The sequence below is a fragment of the Elephas maximus genome, chromosome 10 (assembly GCF_024166365.1).
Source record: "Elephas maximus indicus isolate mEleMax1 chromosome 10, mEleMax1 primary haplotype, whole genome shotgun sequence".
Classification (NCBI taxonomy): domain Eukaryota; kingdom Metazoa; phylum Chordata; class Mammalia; order Proboscidea; family Elephantidae; genus Elephas; species Elephas maximus.
The window spans coordinates 76,057,583-76,070,952 of NC_064828.1; the positions used below are offsets into that span (position 1 = coordinate 76,057,583).

Consider the following 13,370-nt stretch of genomic DNA (forward strand, 5'->3'; position numbering starts at 1 on the left):
TGCAGTATATAGAACGTATGATAATTTACATACAAATATCTTGAAGAGTGTTTTTAAAACACTCCCAAAGAACATGCCAGGGAACCTGCATTAAAGGATACCAAGACTTACTCTAAAGCAATTAAATCAATTCAGACAAACAGACCAGTGAAACAAAATACTGAGCCCAGAATTAGGCCTATATAGGAACTTGATATGTGACAGAAGTGCCATAATAGATAAGCGGACAAAATCAAAAATGTGGTTAGGCTGTTTACAATAGCAAAAAGCTGGAAGCAACCAAGGTGTCCATCAACCATCAACGGATGAATGGTTAAATAAATTATGGTATATTCACACAATGGAATACTACGCATGGATAAAGAACAGTGATGAATCTGTGAAATATTTCATAACATGGAGGAACCTGGAAAGCATTATGCTGAGTGAAATTAGTCAGATGCAAAAGGACAAATAGTGTATAAGACCACGAGAAATAGTATAAACTGAGAAGAACACATTCTTTTCTGGTTACAAAAGGGGGGAGGGAGGGTGGGAGAGGGTTATTTACTGATTAGATAAGAACTACTTTAGGTGAAGGGAAAGAAAATACTCAATACAGGGAAGGTCTGCTCAACCAGAATGGACCAAAAGCAAAGAAGTTTCTGGGATAAAATGAATGCTTCAAAGGTCAGCAGAGCAAGGGCAGGGGTTTGGGGACTATAGCTTAAGGGGACTTCTAAGTCAATTGGCAAAATAAATTCTATTATGAAAACATTCTGCATCCCACTTTCAAGTGTGGTGTCTAGGGTCTTAAATGCTAACAAGCGGCCATCTAAGATGCATCAATTGGTCTCAACCCACCTGGATCAAAGAAGAATGAAGAACACCAAGGTCACATGATAACTATGAGCCCAAGAGACAGAAAGGGCCACATGAACCAGAGACTTACATCATCCTGAGACCAGAAGAACTAGATGGTGCCCGGCCACAACCGATGACTGCCCTGACAGGGAGCACAATAGAGAACCCCTGAGGGAGCAGGAGAACAGTGGGATGCAGACCCCAAATTCTCATAAAAAGACCAGACTTAATGGTCTGACTGAGACTGGAAGAATCCCAGTGGTCACGGTCCCCAAACCTTCTTTTGGTCCAGGACAGGAACCATTCCCGAAGGCAACTCATCAGACATGGAAGGGACTGGACAACGGGTTGGAGAGAGATGCTGATGAGGAGTGAGCTACTTGTATCAGGTGGACACTTGACACTGTGTTGGCATCTCCTGTCTGGAGGGGAGATAGGAGGGTAGAGAGGGTTAGAAACTGGCAAAACGGTCACGAAAGGAGAGACTGGAAGGAGGGAGCGGGCTGACTCATTAGGGGGAGAGTAAATGGGAGTATGTAAAAAAGTAAATTTTTTTTTTAAGGTGTATATAAGTTTATATGTGACAGACTGACTTGATTTGTAAACTTTCACTTAAAGCACAATAAAAATTATTTTTAAAAAAATGTGGTTAGGCCAGTTGTCTATATAAAAAATATAGGATCCATATCTCACAACATATACAAAATCAATTGAAGGTAGATTAAAGACAAATGTGAAAGTGCAATTCTATCTTTCCAATAAAAAATAACGATAAAAAGACTTTTAGTTTGGAACTAGACAAAGTAAATGTACAGTACGTATAGAAAATATAAACAAGTAAGGACAGCAAGGATAATTCTGAAAAAAAATTATGTATATAAAGCTATAATAAATATAATAGTATACAGAACTTGCACATAAATATTTAGGCATATCAAATCAAAATAAAAATATGGCAACAGGCCCAAATGCATATTTATACTTAATATATGATAAAAGTGACAGTTCAAGTCAGTGGGGAAAAATGGATTATTCAATAAATGGGCCATTGGGAAATATTAACTTGTATTCCTTCCTTAAAGTAAGGGATGGTTCAAAGATCAAGCATAAAAAATGAAACCACAAAAGCACTATGAGAAACCATGGCAAAATCCCATTCTAAATATCACACAAAACCCATACACCATGAAAGAAATGATTGATACATAAAAAGGAAAATTTTCTGCTTGGCAGAAAATATCATAAAGTCAGAACAGAAGTAACAATTTAGGAAAACGTATTTCTGAATTGTACCCCAAGCAAAAGGCTAATTTCAACAAAAAATAAAGGGCTTAAAAAGCCAGTACGTAACCCAAAAGAAACAAAAACATACGTCCACGCAAAATTCTGTACACAAATGTTCATAACAGAATTATTCATAATAGCTCAAAAGTAGAAACAAGCCCAAAGTCCATCAAATAATGAATGGATACGTAAAATGTATATCCATTTGCAATGGGTTGAACAGCACCCTTCCAGGATCCTTGAACATGACTTTATTTGGAAATGACATATTTGCAGATGTAATCAAGTTAAGATGAGGTCATTCTGGAGAAAAAAAAAAAAATTTTTTTTTTTTTTTTTTTTTTAAGGTGAGCCCTAAATCCAATGACAGGAGAAGGATACGTAGAAATGCAACGACACAGGCGAAGTGCTATGTGAAGACACAGAGAAGATGCCAGAGGCAGAGAATGGAGTGATGTAGCTGCAAGCCAAGGAACACCAAGGATTACCAGCAAACACCAGATGCTGGGAAGAAGGAAGGAAGGATTCTTCTGTGGAGCCTTCAAAGGAAACATGGCCCTGCCAACACCTTGATTTCAGACTTCTAACATCCTGAATTGTGAGAAAATGAATTTCTGTTGTTTTAAGCCACCAGTCTGCGATAACTTGTTATGGCAGTTCTAGAAAACTAATACACCACCCAATGGGATAGCCTTAGTCAAAAAAAAAAAAAAGAGAGATGAAGTACTTACATATACATGCTACAACATGGGTGAACCTTAAAAACATTACTAATAAGTCCAGTTACGACAGGTCATATATTGTGTTATTCCATTTATATGAAATACCCAGAATTAGTGGTTGCCCACAGCTAGAAGGATTTGAGGAAAAATGGAGAGTGAGTCCTAATGGGTGCTAAGTTTCTTTTTGGGGTGATGAAAATGTTTTAAAATTGTCGTAATTATTGCACAATTCTATGACTATACTAAAAACCATTAAATGGGCAAATTATATGGTATGTGAACTATATCTCAATAAAAACAAACAAAAAACCCAGTAAGTAGAGGAGGATTTCTGTTTCCACCCATGAAAGATTAACTACTGTAAGAACAACCCTTCCACTGTAAACAACCAGAAAACTAGGCAAATTATATAAAACCATCATTTTCAGATATTGATCAACACACAGTGCAGGACTGTGATTCCTGAGAAAAAGGAAACAAATGAAGTGAGCACTACGATTGCCCCAGCTTTCTGCTGGAGAAAGTTTCCAAGCTGTAGCACAGGAAGAGGAACCCAGAGTCTAGCAGTCTCACGGAGTTGAAGAGAGAAAGACTGAAGTTCCCAGAGGCCAAAGCAGCTATAATTTGTAGGCCAAAAGTACTGGAGAGAGAAGTCTGCACAGAAAATGAGCTCCAGATATTTCTAGAGGGGTCCCTGCAAATTCACACATGGGGTGAAACTCAATCAGGCTGGGGAAAGAACCATCAGAAAATATTAGGTCAAACAGCTTCAAAAATTCATATAAGTCTGGGAATAGTTTGATTTCCCACCAGGCAGCAGTGGAAACGGCATTGAGTAAAGTCTTCAGAAGCTTATCTCCTCAGTTGTGAGGCTAAATTAGCTCTAGACTATGGTTATCATGGACCCATCCTAACAAACCTAAAAGCAAGGCTCAAGAAAAGATTAAACTAACAAGCAACTGCACACCAATACAATTTAAAAGACTATCACAAAATTCAAAACCTAGTTAAAAAAAGTACCAAGCAAAGAAGCAGGAAAATATAATCCATAGCCAGTAGAAAAATTAAAAACATACACAAAGATGACAGAGATGATAAAATTAGTAGATGAGGACCTTAAAACTGCTATTAAAAATCATGTAAACATACTCAAGGAAAACAGGAACATGATGAGCTAAGAAATAGAAGTTTTAAAAATAAGACACAAACAGAACTCAAATTCCTAAAAAGTCCAGATTTAGTAAACCAATTGAGTCTAGAGGACTCTGAGACTATTGCCCTGAGATATTCTTTAAACTGAAACTGTCGCTTAAGGTCACCTTTTAGCTAAATAACATATTGGCTCATAAAATAATGAATATCACCCATGAGTAATCAGCTCCTTTAAGAAATCACCTATATGAGACCAAGTGGTCAAAAATTACTCTAACCCAAAGATGAGAAGGTAAGTGGGCAGGGAAACTTAGAGTACTGGAAATCACATAACCAGAATGAAATGAATGAGAATGCTGACACATCGTGAAATAATGTAAACAATATCACTGAATAATTTGTGTAGAAACAGTTAAAGAGGAGCCTGATTTGCTGTGTAAGCTTTCATCTTTAACACTATTAAATATTATTTAAAAATAGTAATTAGATCCAAATGAGACTTATAGATATGAACCATACAGTATCTTAAATTATAAACCATCCCAGTGATGAGGTTATCAGCTGATTAGACACTGCAGAAGAAAACATTAGTCATAGCAATGGAAACTACCTAAAATAAAGCACAGAGAGCAAAAACACTGCAAACAAACAAAAACACCCTGAAGTTCAGTGACCTTTAGTGACTGTCTAACATATGTAAGATTAGAATTGTAGAAGGGGAGAATGGGGCGGGCGGGGGGGGGAGGAGGTGGAGAAGAAGGACAGAAATAAAATTTCTAGAAATAATGCTGAACATCTTCTAAATTTGATGAAAATTATATACCCACAGATTCAAGAAAATCAATGAACCCCAAGCAGGAAAAATATAAAGAAAATCATATCAAGTCACATCATTTTCAAATTGCTTGAAACTAGTGACAAAAAGAAAATCTTAAAGACAGCCAGAATAAAAGACATATTACATACAGAGGATCACTGATAAAGATTACAGCAGACTTCTCCTCGAAACTGTGCAAGCCAGAAGACTATGGAGCAATATATTTAAAGTATTGAAAGAAAGAAAAAATAAGCTGTCAACTCAAAATCCTATCACCCATGAAAATATTTTTCAAAAATAAAGTCTTTTTTCAGAGAAAAAAGCTAAGAAAATTCTTTGTCAGCAGGTTTGCACTACAAAAAAAAAAGTGAAAATAAGGTCTTTAAAGCAAAAATTTAATCAGCTCCAAAACTATACTGTACTACTGTATTATATTTCTTCTTCATAGTCATATTCTACATTATATACCAGAACACTACGCAAAAATAATAGACATATACTGCAAGTTTTATAACATAATATAGATGTAAACTTATTACAGCGATAGCACAAAGGAGGGAAGAGAAGAAAATGGAAGTGTACCCTTTTGCAAGGTTCTTAAGCTACCCTTAAGTGGTATAATATTTGAAGGTACAGCAACCACTAATAAACAAATAATAACACCAACAAAAAGGTATCGTTAAAAAAAAAAAAGTAAAATACCAACAATCTAATAGAAAAATTAGACAAAGACTTTGAATAGGTACTTCACAGAAAAGGAAATATAGATGGCCAATAAACCTATTTAAAGTTGATCAACCTTTCTGATAAGAGAAATGCAAGTTAAATACAACATTAAAATTATTTTTCACTTATCAGATTGGCAAAGACAAAAAAGCTTAGCAACACATCGCATTAGCGAGAATACAGAAAACCAGGCGCTCCCATACATTGCAAGTAGGAAAGTAAATTAGTAGTATCTTCAGGAAGGGGAATTTTACTTCATCTGTTAAAATCCAAACGCATACACTCTTTGACACAGCAACGTGTTCAAATACACATACATAAAAACGTTGCTGTGTCACTGTACTACCAAGAGATTGGAAACCTTCGAGTCCCAACAGTCAACTTATTAAATAAATTATTCTACATTAATAAACATCATGCAAATGTGAATAAAAATCAGACAGCTTTCTCAGTATGTAATATGAAATGTGCTAATATTTAGAGATAATACAATACGGTAGTATAGTACTGTATCCTTTTGGAGTCAAACTGCTTGGGTTTAAATCCAGGCTCTGACGTATAGTTGCTGAGTGATCTTCAGCAAATTACTTAACCTCCTTCTGCCTCAAATTCTTCTACTGTAAAGCAGTGATAATACTCACAGGATTTATGTGTGGATTAAAAGAGTTAAGTCATGTCAAACCCTTAAAACAATACCAAGCAGATTATTATTTTATTATTATTATTGTTGGCTACAATAAAAGGAAAACCTCTATGATATACTTCTAATGGAACAAACAAAGTCCAGAACAGTATAGTATGTTACCACTTGTACAAAAAATAAATAAATACGTGCCTGTAAAAGTAACGATTCTCTGTAAGAGTAAAGAAGTAACTTGTAACGGTGATTCCTTCTGGAAGAGGCCTGGGTAGCTGCAAGGCAGAGAAATGTACTCTCCTCTTCATATTCTAAGTAAATTTTTCATCTTGTACCATGCATTTGTATTAACCATTCAAATAAAAAATTAAAATTAACTTTAAATCAATAATTAGTAATAAACACTTGTAAATTAGGAAAATGTGCATTTCAAACACAATTATAATGCCAGGTAAAAAATAAACCAATTTGATTTTTTAATAAACTTTTGTTTCTTCCCAGAATTACCAAAGTAACAGTTTCCCTCATCTTTGTCATTTCTGACCTACTTTTGTAACTCTTACTTTTTGCTTTTCCTCTTTTTATCTTTTCTTGGCCTCACAGATATCTTTTTTTATCATCTATACTATATTTTGATAGGATAGCTTATGTGGGCTTTTCTTTTCCAAAACTCTTATTAGGTTTATTGAATTTTTTTTTTTTTTTTTAATCTAATGTTAGGAAGATAGTGGAAAAGGAAGAGGAGACCAAATCATTTGATTTCAGGCTAACAAATTAATGTATGTTCAACATGCAAATATTTGTGAACATTGCATATATATATATACATATTTTATCTTCTCAAGGACATATAAAACCTGTTCTTATATTTTAAGAATACAGTCACATGCATTTCAAAAATGCTATCTACTGTTGCAAAAAGCCTTAAAAATCACAAAGTGTGATTTGAAAAGTTTTCTGTGCAAGCTCTTGAGTCAGACTGCCTGCCACTTATTAGCTGTGTTACCTTGAGTAAGCTATTTAACCTTCCTGGCACTCAGTTTCCTCATCTGTAAACTAGCACAAACAATAGGAGCAAACACTGGGGTATAATAAGAATAGACTTAGTGAGGCAATAGGTACACAAGATTTTGAACAATGCTTGAGCCACAGGAAGTGCTTAATAAATTTTAATAATAACAATTATTATTATAAAAAGCAGTGAAAGCGTGTGTAGGCCAATTGGGAATGTTTGGCTAGAAAATGTACCATGGGACTAATTTTTTTTTTAATGAAATTAATCTAAAACCATCTTAACCAATTATTAAATCAAGGATATCATTAGAAAAGATTATATGCTATACTACTTAAAAATAAAGAATTTTTATTCCTGAAAGGACACGCAAATATATATACAAAATGAGTGCTTTATTTTTTATTTTGGATTATTCTTCAAAGAATTATGTTCTTAATACCTGATGCTCTTTATTTTTTAATATTTTTCCTAACTCAGGCTACAAAAATTTTCAACTAATAGCATAAGAGTAACAATTAGTATCCTGGCCATTGGCTCTCAAAGTTATGTAATCCCTGGAGAAATTCCAAGACATTTTCTATGTTATATATCAAAAACTATTTTTGAAAATGCTCCCAGTATCAAATAACTGCTTGGAGCTATACTGTTCCAATCTCTCTTTCTGTCCTGACATTTCTGAAAAAGCTTCAAAGACTGGAACTGCAAAAGAGCTGACCCAGCAATCTTGGAGAAATATAAAATATATTCTAACCATAAAGAGTTTTATTGGACATAGTTGAAGAAAGTACATTTCTTCCTCAAAATTCTTTGGAAAAACCATTCTGGTAAAATCCAATGCCCCTCACTTAGCTAATGGATCAGAATCTCTGGTTTTAAGGTACAGAAATCTGTACTTTATACAAGCCCCAGGTAATTTTTCATACACTGTCATTTTAGAACCACTGGGGAATAATCCAACCGAAAATGTTAATTTAAAAAAACCGCTTTGTGTAGGACATGAAACTTGAGCAAATTTCAAGTAGGGTAGGAACATTAACTGGTAGGGAGGAGTGAAGTAGTTACTCAAAGCCAAAGGAATGGCAAATGAGGTAACTCTGTTCCCAGAGAGACAGAGGTTTCAGCATCTTAGGCATATAGCTGTAACCATGCCTGGACAAAGTCAGCAGCAGGACAAAACAGATCAACAGAGCTGTCAACAAAAACTACTATTAATTAGAGAAACACCTACTTTCAACTCCTGCAATCCTTACCCTGGTTTCTAACAAAAAAAAATTTTTCATTTCCTGGTCTGGAACTACAAGCCTCCCTTTTAAAGTAGTAAAATACTCACCAGCAGAGAAGAGAACCAAACAACGTAAGCAAAGGAAGGTACTTTTGTTTTCAACTCATAAAAAGTATATTAACAAGTCATTTTGGTTTATGTACTAGATGATTATAATCAAACACTTATAAAAACAGAATTTTCATATAAGGGAAACTTTCAAAACAGCTAACCAAAAATAAACAACTATCCAAATTTAGAAACTTTTATGGAGTTAAAAAATGTAAAATAAGAAATTTAAACTAATTTTTCCAAGATTAATTCTAATGTAATTGGTCAGTTTCCACATGTGTAAAATGATTGTTTGAGACTAATGGTTTCTAGAGTCCTGTCCAGCTCAAATTTTAAAATTGTATGATATACAAATTCCTCAAGCTTTGAATTAAATATACTAAGTTGTCAAAAAAAACTCTCAGCTTATTCTGATCATGCAAAATGTTAGAAGATTGATAGTTGCATCCTGTAAACAACTCAGCTGTACTTCCTGTTTAGTATGTGCTCTGAATAAATAAATGAAGAACAAAAATAACTACTTTCTCTTACTTTCACTGTAAATATTAATAGCATGTAACATAGCTTTATACAGAGAAGGAATTATAAAGGCCCTGTAGTTACAGTTCCCTGAAAGTCCTACAAAAATAAGAGACACATAACTAGCCAGCCAGCTAATTATCATGCCAAACACAACTCAATGATGCTTAATCTTAACTTCTGAAATTTTTTAATTTAACTGAAAATGTTGAGATATTTATCTACCATGAAAAACAAGCAAGCACTACTTTATAATCTGAGTATCACTGTACACTCTTTTGGTTAAATTGAAAAAACCTTCCCATGGTGCTCTTCCATTGTAATTCTGTCATTCTTACTGCGTGCATTAAATATGTTTCATGCTATAGTAAGAAGGATGCACTATACAGAAGTATCCATGGGGACAAGATTTTCTCTATACTGAAATTAAATCTGGAATAAGGAAGCTTATCATAATGGAGTCTTACAGAGAATGTATATTTCTCAATGTGAAATGATTTTATGCAGTAAAGAGAAAAAAAAATAGAGGAAGTTTGCTTCCTTAGAATGATTCTCCATAATAATGAACTTTATTTTTAAGTTAAGGAATGGACAAATCTCACGATTTAAAGGACAGATAAAGCAAGCACAACAGTCTAAGAACAAATTTTGCTTCTATAGAGCCAGCCAATGCCGTCCAGTCAATTCCATATGAAAGAGAATTAGTCTTAAAACCTAAGAAATTTTTATGCGGCATGGGAAACAAAACTGAAAACAAGAAGAAGTAATCAAAATATAAAACATTTACTATTAAAACTTATACAGGTCAGGATGACTGCTGTCATACTTGCCATTTTTACCAACACACTAGTCTGACCAAGAACCCTATCTTTAAGAATAACTTTAAACTCATCCATTTTTAATGCAACAACACTATCGTAGCACAACTGATACTACAGATCAGTGACCTGGAGGATAAATAAAACTTTCTATCAGCAAATTGGAGCCGTGGTGGCACAGTGGTTAAGAGCTAGGGCTGGGAACCAAGAGGTCAGCAGTTTGAATCCTCCTTGGGCCTACTGTGCCCTACAGGGTTGCTATGAGCAATGGGTTTTTTCTGTTGTTTTTTATCAGCATTTTATCAGCAAAGGAGCAACCACACCCTTAAAAGGAGGACGTTGAGTATTGACTCAGGCAGACTGGGCTCCACTAACTTCCATAAAGGGCGGCTTTCTTTTAAAAGTCGTTACTTCATTGCCTGGAACCAGCAAGTTCCTTTTGGAATATAAGCTTTTTTAAACATTGTCTCACAGTAAAGCTAATGACATTACCTAAGTTTGATACAGAATCAATTCTGGGGAAGGCACCATATGTAAATGTGAAACTGTGTCTTAGTTATCTAACGGTTGTTGTTGTTGGGTGCGGTGTAGTTGGTTCTGAATCATAGCCACCCTACATACAACTGAACCAGACACTGCCCGGCCTTGCGCCACCCTCACAATCTACCCACTAACTAGGGAAAATTCACTTCCCCTGTGCATCACAGGAATTACACCAATCTAAAAACTCAGCTAGTGTCCACTGATAACGTATTACTTCACAAAGAGTGTTTCCTTTGGATTCTAAGAAAGACATTACTGTTAAAATGCAGTTTAACGGCTAAGTCTGCAGGTTTCCCCTGATAACTTAATACTTAAAAACCTAGAAAGGGCCTGTTGGCGCGTACTGTGAAAGCCTGTGGACAGAGCTCTGGGACGGGAACGCCCAAATAACTGTAGACAGCAAGGGGAACTCCGAGTTTCTGTTAACCCACCCCTGGCTCCGTTACCTTTAACTCCTGCGGGGAGGAGAGGGCGCCTTACCTGCCAGCGGCCATAGGTGAGAAGGACCATGGAAATGGGGATGGCGGTGCCGGACATGGCATGGGTAGAGGGCATGCTGTACTCGGAGTTGTAGAAGACCTCCAACTTTACCACCGGCGGCGAGGCAGGCCGCGGCCAACGGATGATGTCCTTGGTGCACTGGCCCAGGTACATGACCATCACCCATATGACCACGAGTTTCCGGCCCACCAGGGGGTCCAGGTTCCAGATCCAGAAGGGAAAGAAAGTGACATAAAAGAGTTCGTTGCCCAGCTCCGTGCCGAAGGTGAACAGGTAGTAGAGTGGCCAGTTGTTCACTTGGGCCAGCTGGCCCTCTTCGCCCGTCAGCGAGTTGCGACGCAGAGCTCCCGCGCGCCGCGGCGGAGCGGGGCCCAGCTCGGCCGCCAGACCGTTCCGCACACCGTTGGGGGCGCCGCCACCGCCCAGCTTCGCTGGGCACTGATTGAGGTCGCTCCCGGGAGGCTGGGGGCCCCCGGGCGGCCCTGGCTGTCGCCCTCGCCGCCGGGAGTCTCGGGTTAGCTGCGCCTCCGCCTCTTCGTCATCCTCCCTCCGGTCGGCAGGGGCTGCGGCGGAATCGCTTGGCAGCGCTTCCACCCCGCACAGCTGCTGGAAGCGGGCCACTTTCTGCGGCTCCTGCAAACTGCTCGCTAGCCGAGCCAGGCGCTGCCTCAGCGACATAACGGGACCCGCGCGGCCGGCTGACTGGAGGACTGCAGCGGGAGGGCGGGACAGCACCCGGCTCAGCCCCGAACTGTCCCCGCGCGACCGGGCAGCAGCAGAAGCAGCGTCGCCTGCCTCGGCCAGCTCGGCTCCGCCGGGTGCAAGCGCTTCAGGCCGCTGCGCCCGCCGCGCGCCCCCGCCCCGCGCACCCCTCCTTCCTCGCGCGCCCGCGCCCCGCTGCCCGCGGCATCTACGCGCCGGCGCGCCCCGCCCCGCCCCGCCCCCGCGCGCCTCCGCCGGAGGTGGCCTGACTGAAAGGGGGTTCGCGTTGGACCGTGGCAGTGAAGTGCCCTCAATACCCACCAGGCGTCACCGCGCTCTGCGGGCCTGTGTTCTACCCAGGCATTGCGCGCCCCCTTGCCCATGCTCTCCCCGCAGGCTGGTGTTGCCGGTTTCCCTCTGCCGGACGTTGACTTGGAGAGGCCAGGATCCTGGTGCCAGCTTTGACGGTGCGGCCAAACACCCGACATCTTGTTGGCACAGAATCAAATGGTGAATGATGAATGGAAGCCAAGTAACCATGTGCCCTGAATCGTTCGACTCAAGTAATTACAACTAATTACAGACCGCGGTGGCTAAGAGTCGGAATCGACTCCATGGCAATGGGTTTTGGTTTTCTGACGGTCCATGTCCGGAAAACCACGTGCCACTTGACTTCTTGTGACAAAACTAGACGTAAATCCCCTAACAAGGCTAGGATATGTGATCGGTAATACTAACAGCTGTAGTCTACGAAAGTAAACCCAGTCACTTACATGTTCAAAATACTGTATGCCAAATATTTAGGCTTAAATTAAGGGATTAGAAAGTTATAGCCGATTTACCTTGACCTTCCTTTTTAATAAATGCTAATAACTAGAGGCCCTTCATAAAAGAAATGTAATTGGTGGCTGAATGCACTATATAAAGTTTTGAATTTGATAAGGTAGCACTTAACCGCTACCAGGGTTTCCAAGGCTAGTTTAGAGACGTCTGTATCTAATCTGACTCCTAGACAGAAATCCTAGATAGGAGAGGTCTCTAAACTCTTTAACTCTAGGAAGTTATTTCTGGTAAGATGAATGGCTATAGTGAAAGACTAAACTACTTCTAAGAAACAGGCTAGAAAATGTCCCTTCCCTTAAGTCATTAAAAATACCTTTATTTCCCAAGGAGGTTACTCTTCCCCTTCCATTCCCCTTGCTGGGCAGGGCCATTGAAAGATGAATAAATCATCACATCCCTGGTCTGAAGGAGCTCACAGTAAAAACAGGAGACGTGAATAGACAAGCCCACCTCTAGAAAACAGAGCAGCCACTAAATGCTAGAACAGAGGCATGAACAATGTGCCCTGGAAATGAGGAGAAGCCACTTTTGACTAGGAATAGCAAGAAAGGTGTTAAGATGTGATACTGCTGAGCTGGATCTTGTTAGTTGCCTTCGAGTTGGCTCCAACTGGTGGTGACCTTATGTATAATGGAACTAGGCTATGCCTGGTCCTGTGCCATCTCCATTATTTTTTATTTGTTTGAGTTCATTGTTGAGGCTATTGTGTCAAGCTGGATCTTAAAGAGCAACATTTGATTAGGTAGAAAAGCCCACCTTAGGAAGAGAGAAAATGAACAAAGATGGATGATGGGAATGAGCAAAGATGTATTTGGTATACAATTAATAGTCCATAGAATACGGAGTAGGAAGGGTAAGTTGTTGGAAAGAGGGTTGTCATGGGTTGAATTGTGTTCCCCCAAAGTATGTGTCAAC

At 38.7% G+C, this 13,370-nt stretch overlaps 1 protein-coding gene across 1 annotated transcript in view; it reads right to left on the reverse strand.

Annotated features, from left to right (window-relative positions):
• Positions 1-11,779, reverse strand: part of SGPP1 (sphingosine-1-phosphate phosphatase 1) — a 31,405-nt gene extending 19,626 nt beyond the window's left edge. The window contains exon 1 of the mRNA XM_049899547.1: positions 10,890-11,779. Within this exon, the coding sequence (XP_049755504.1) occupies positions 10,890-11,588 (699 nt within the window). The 5' untranslated portion in view covers positions 11,589-11,779. The remainder of the gene's footprint in view (positions 1-10,889) is intronic.
• Positions 11,780-13,370: the final 1,591 nt, after the last annotated feature.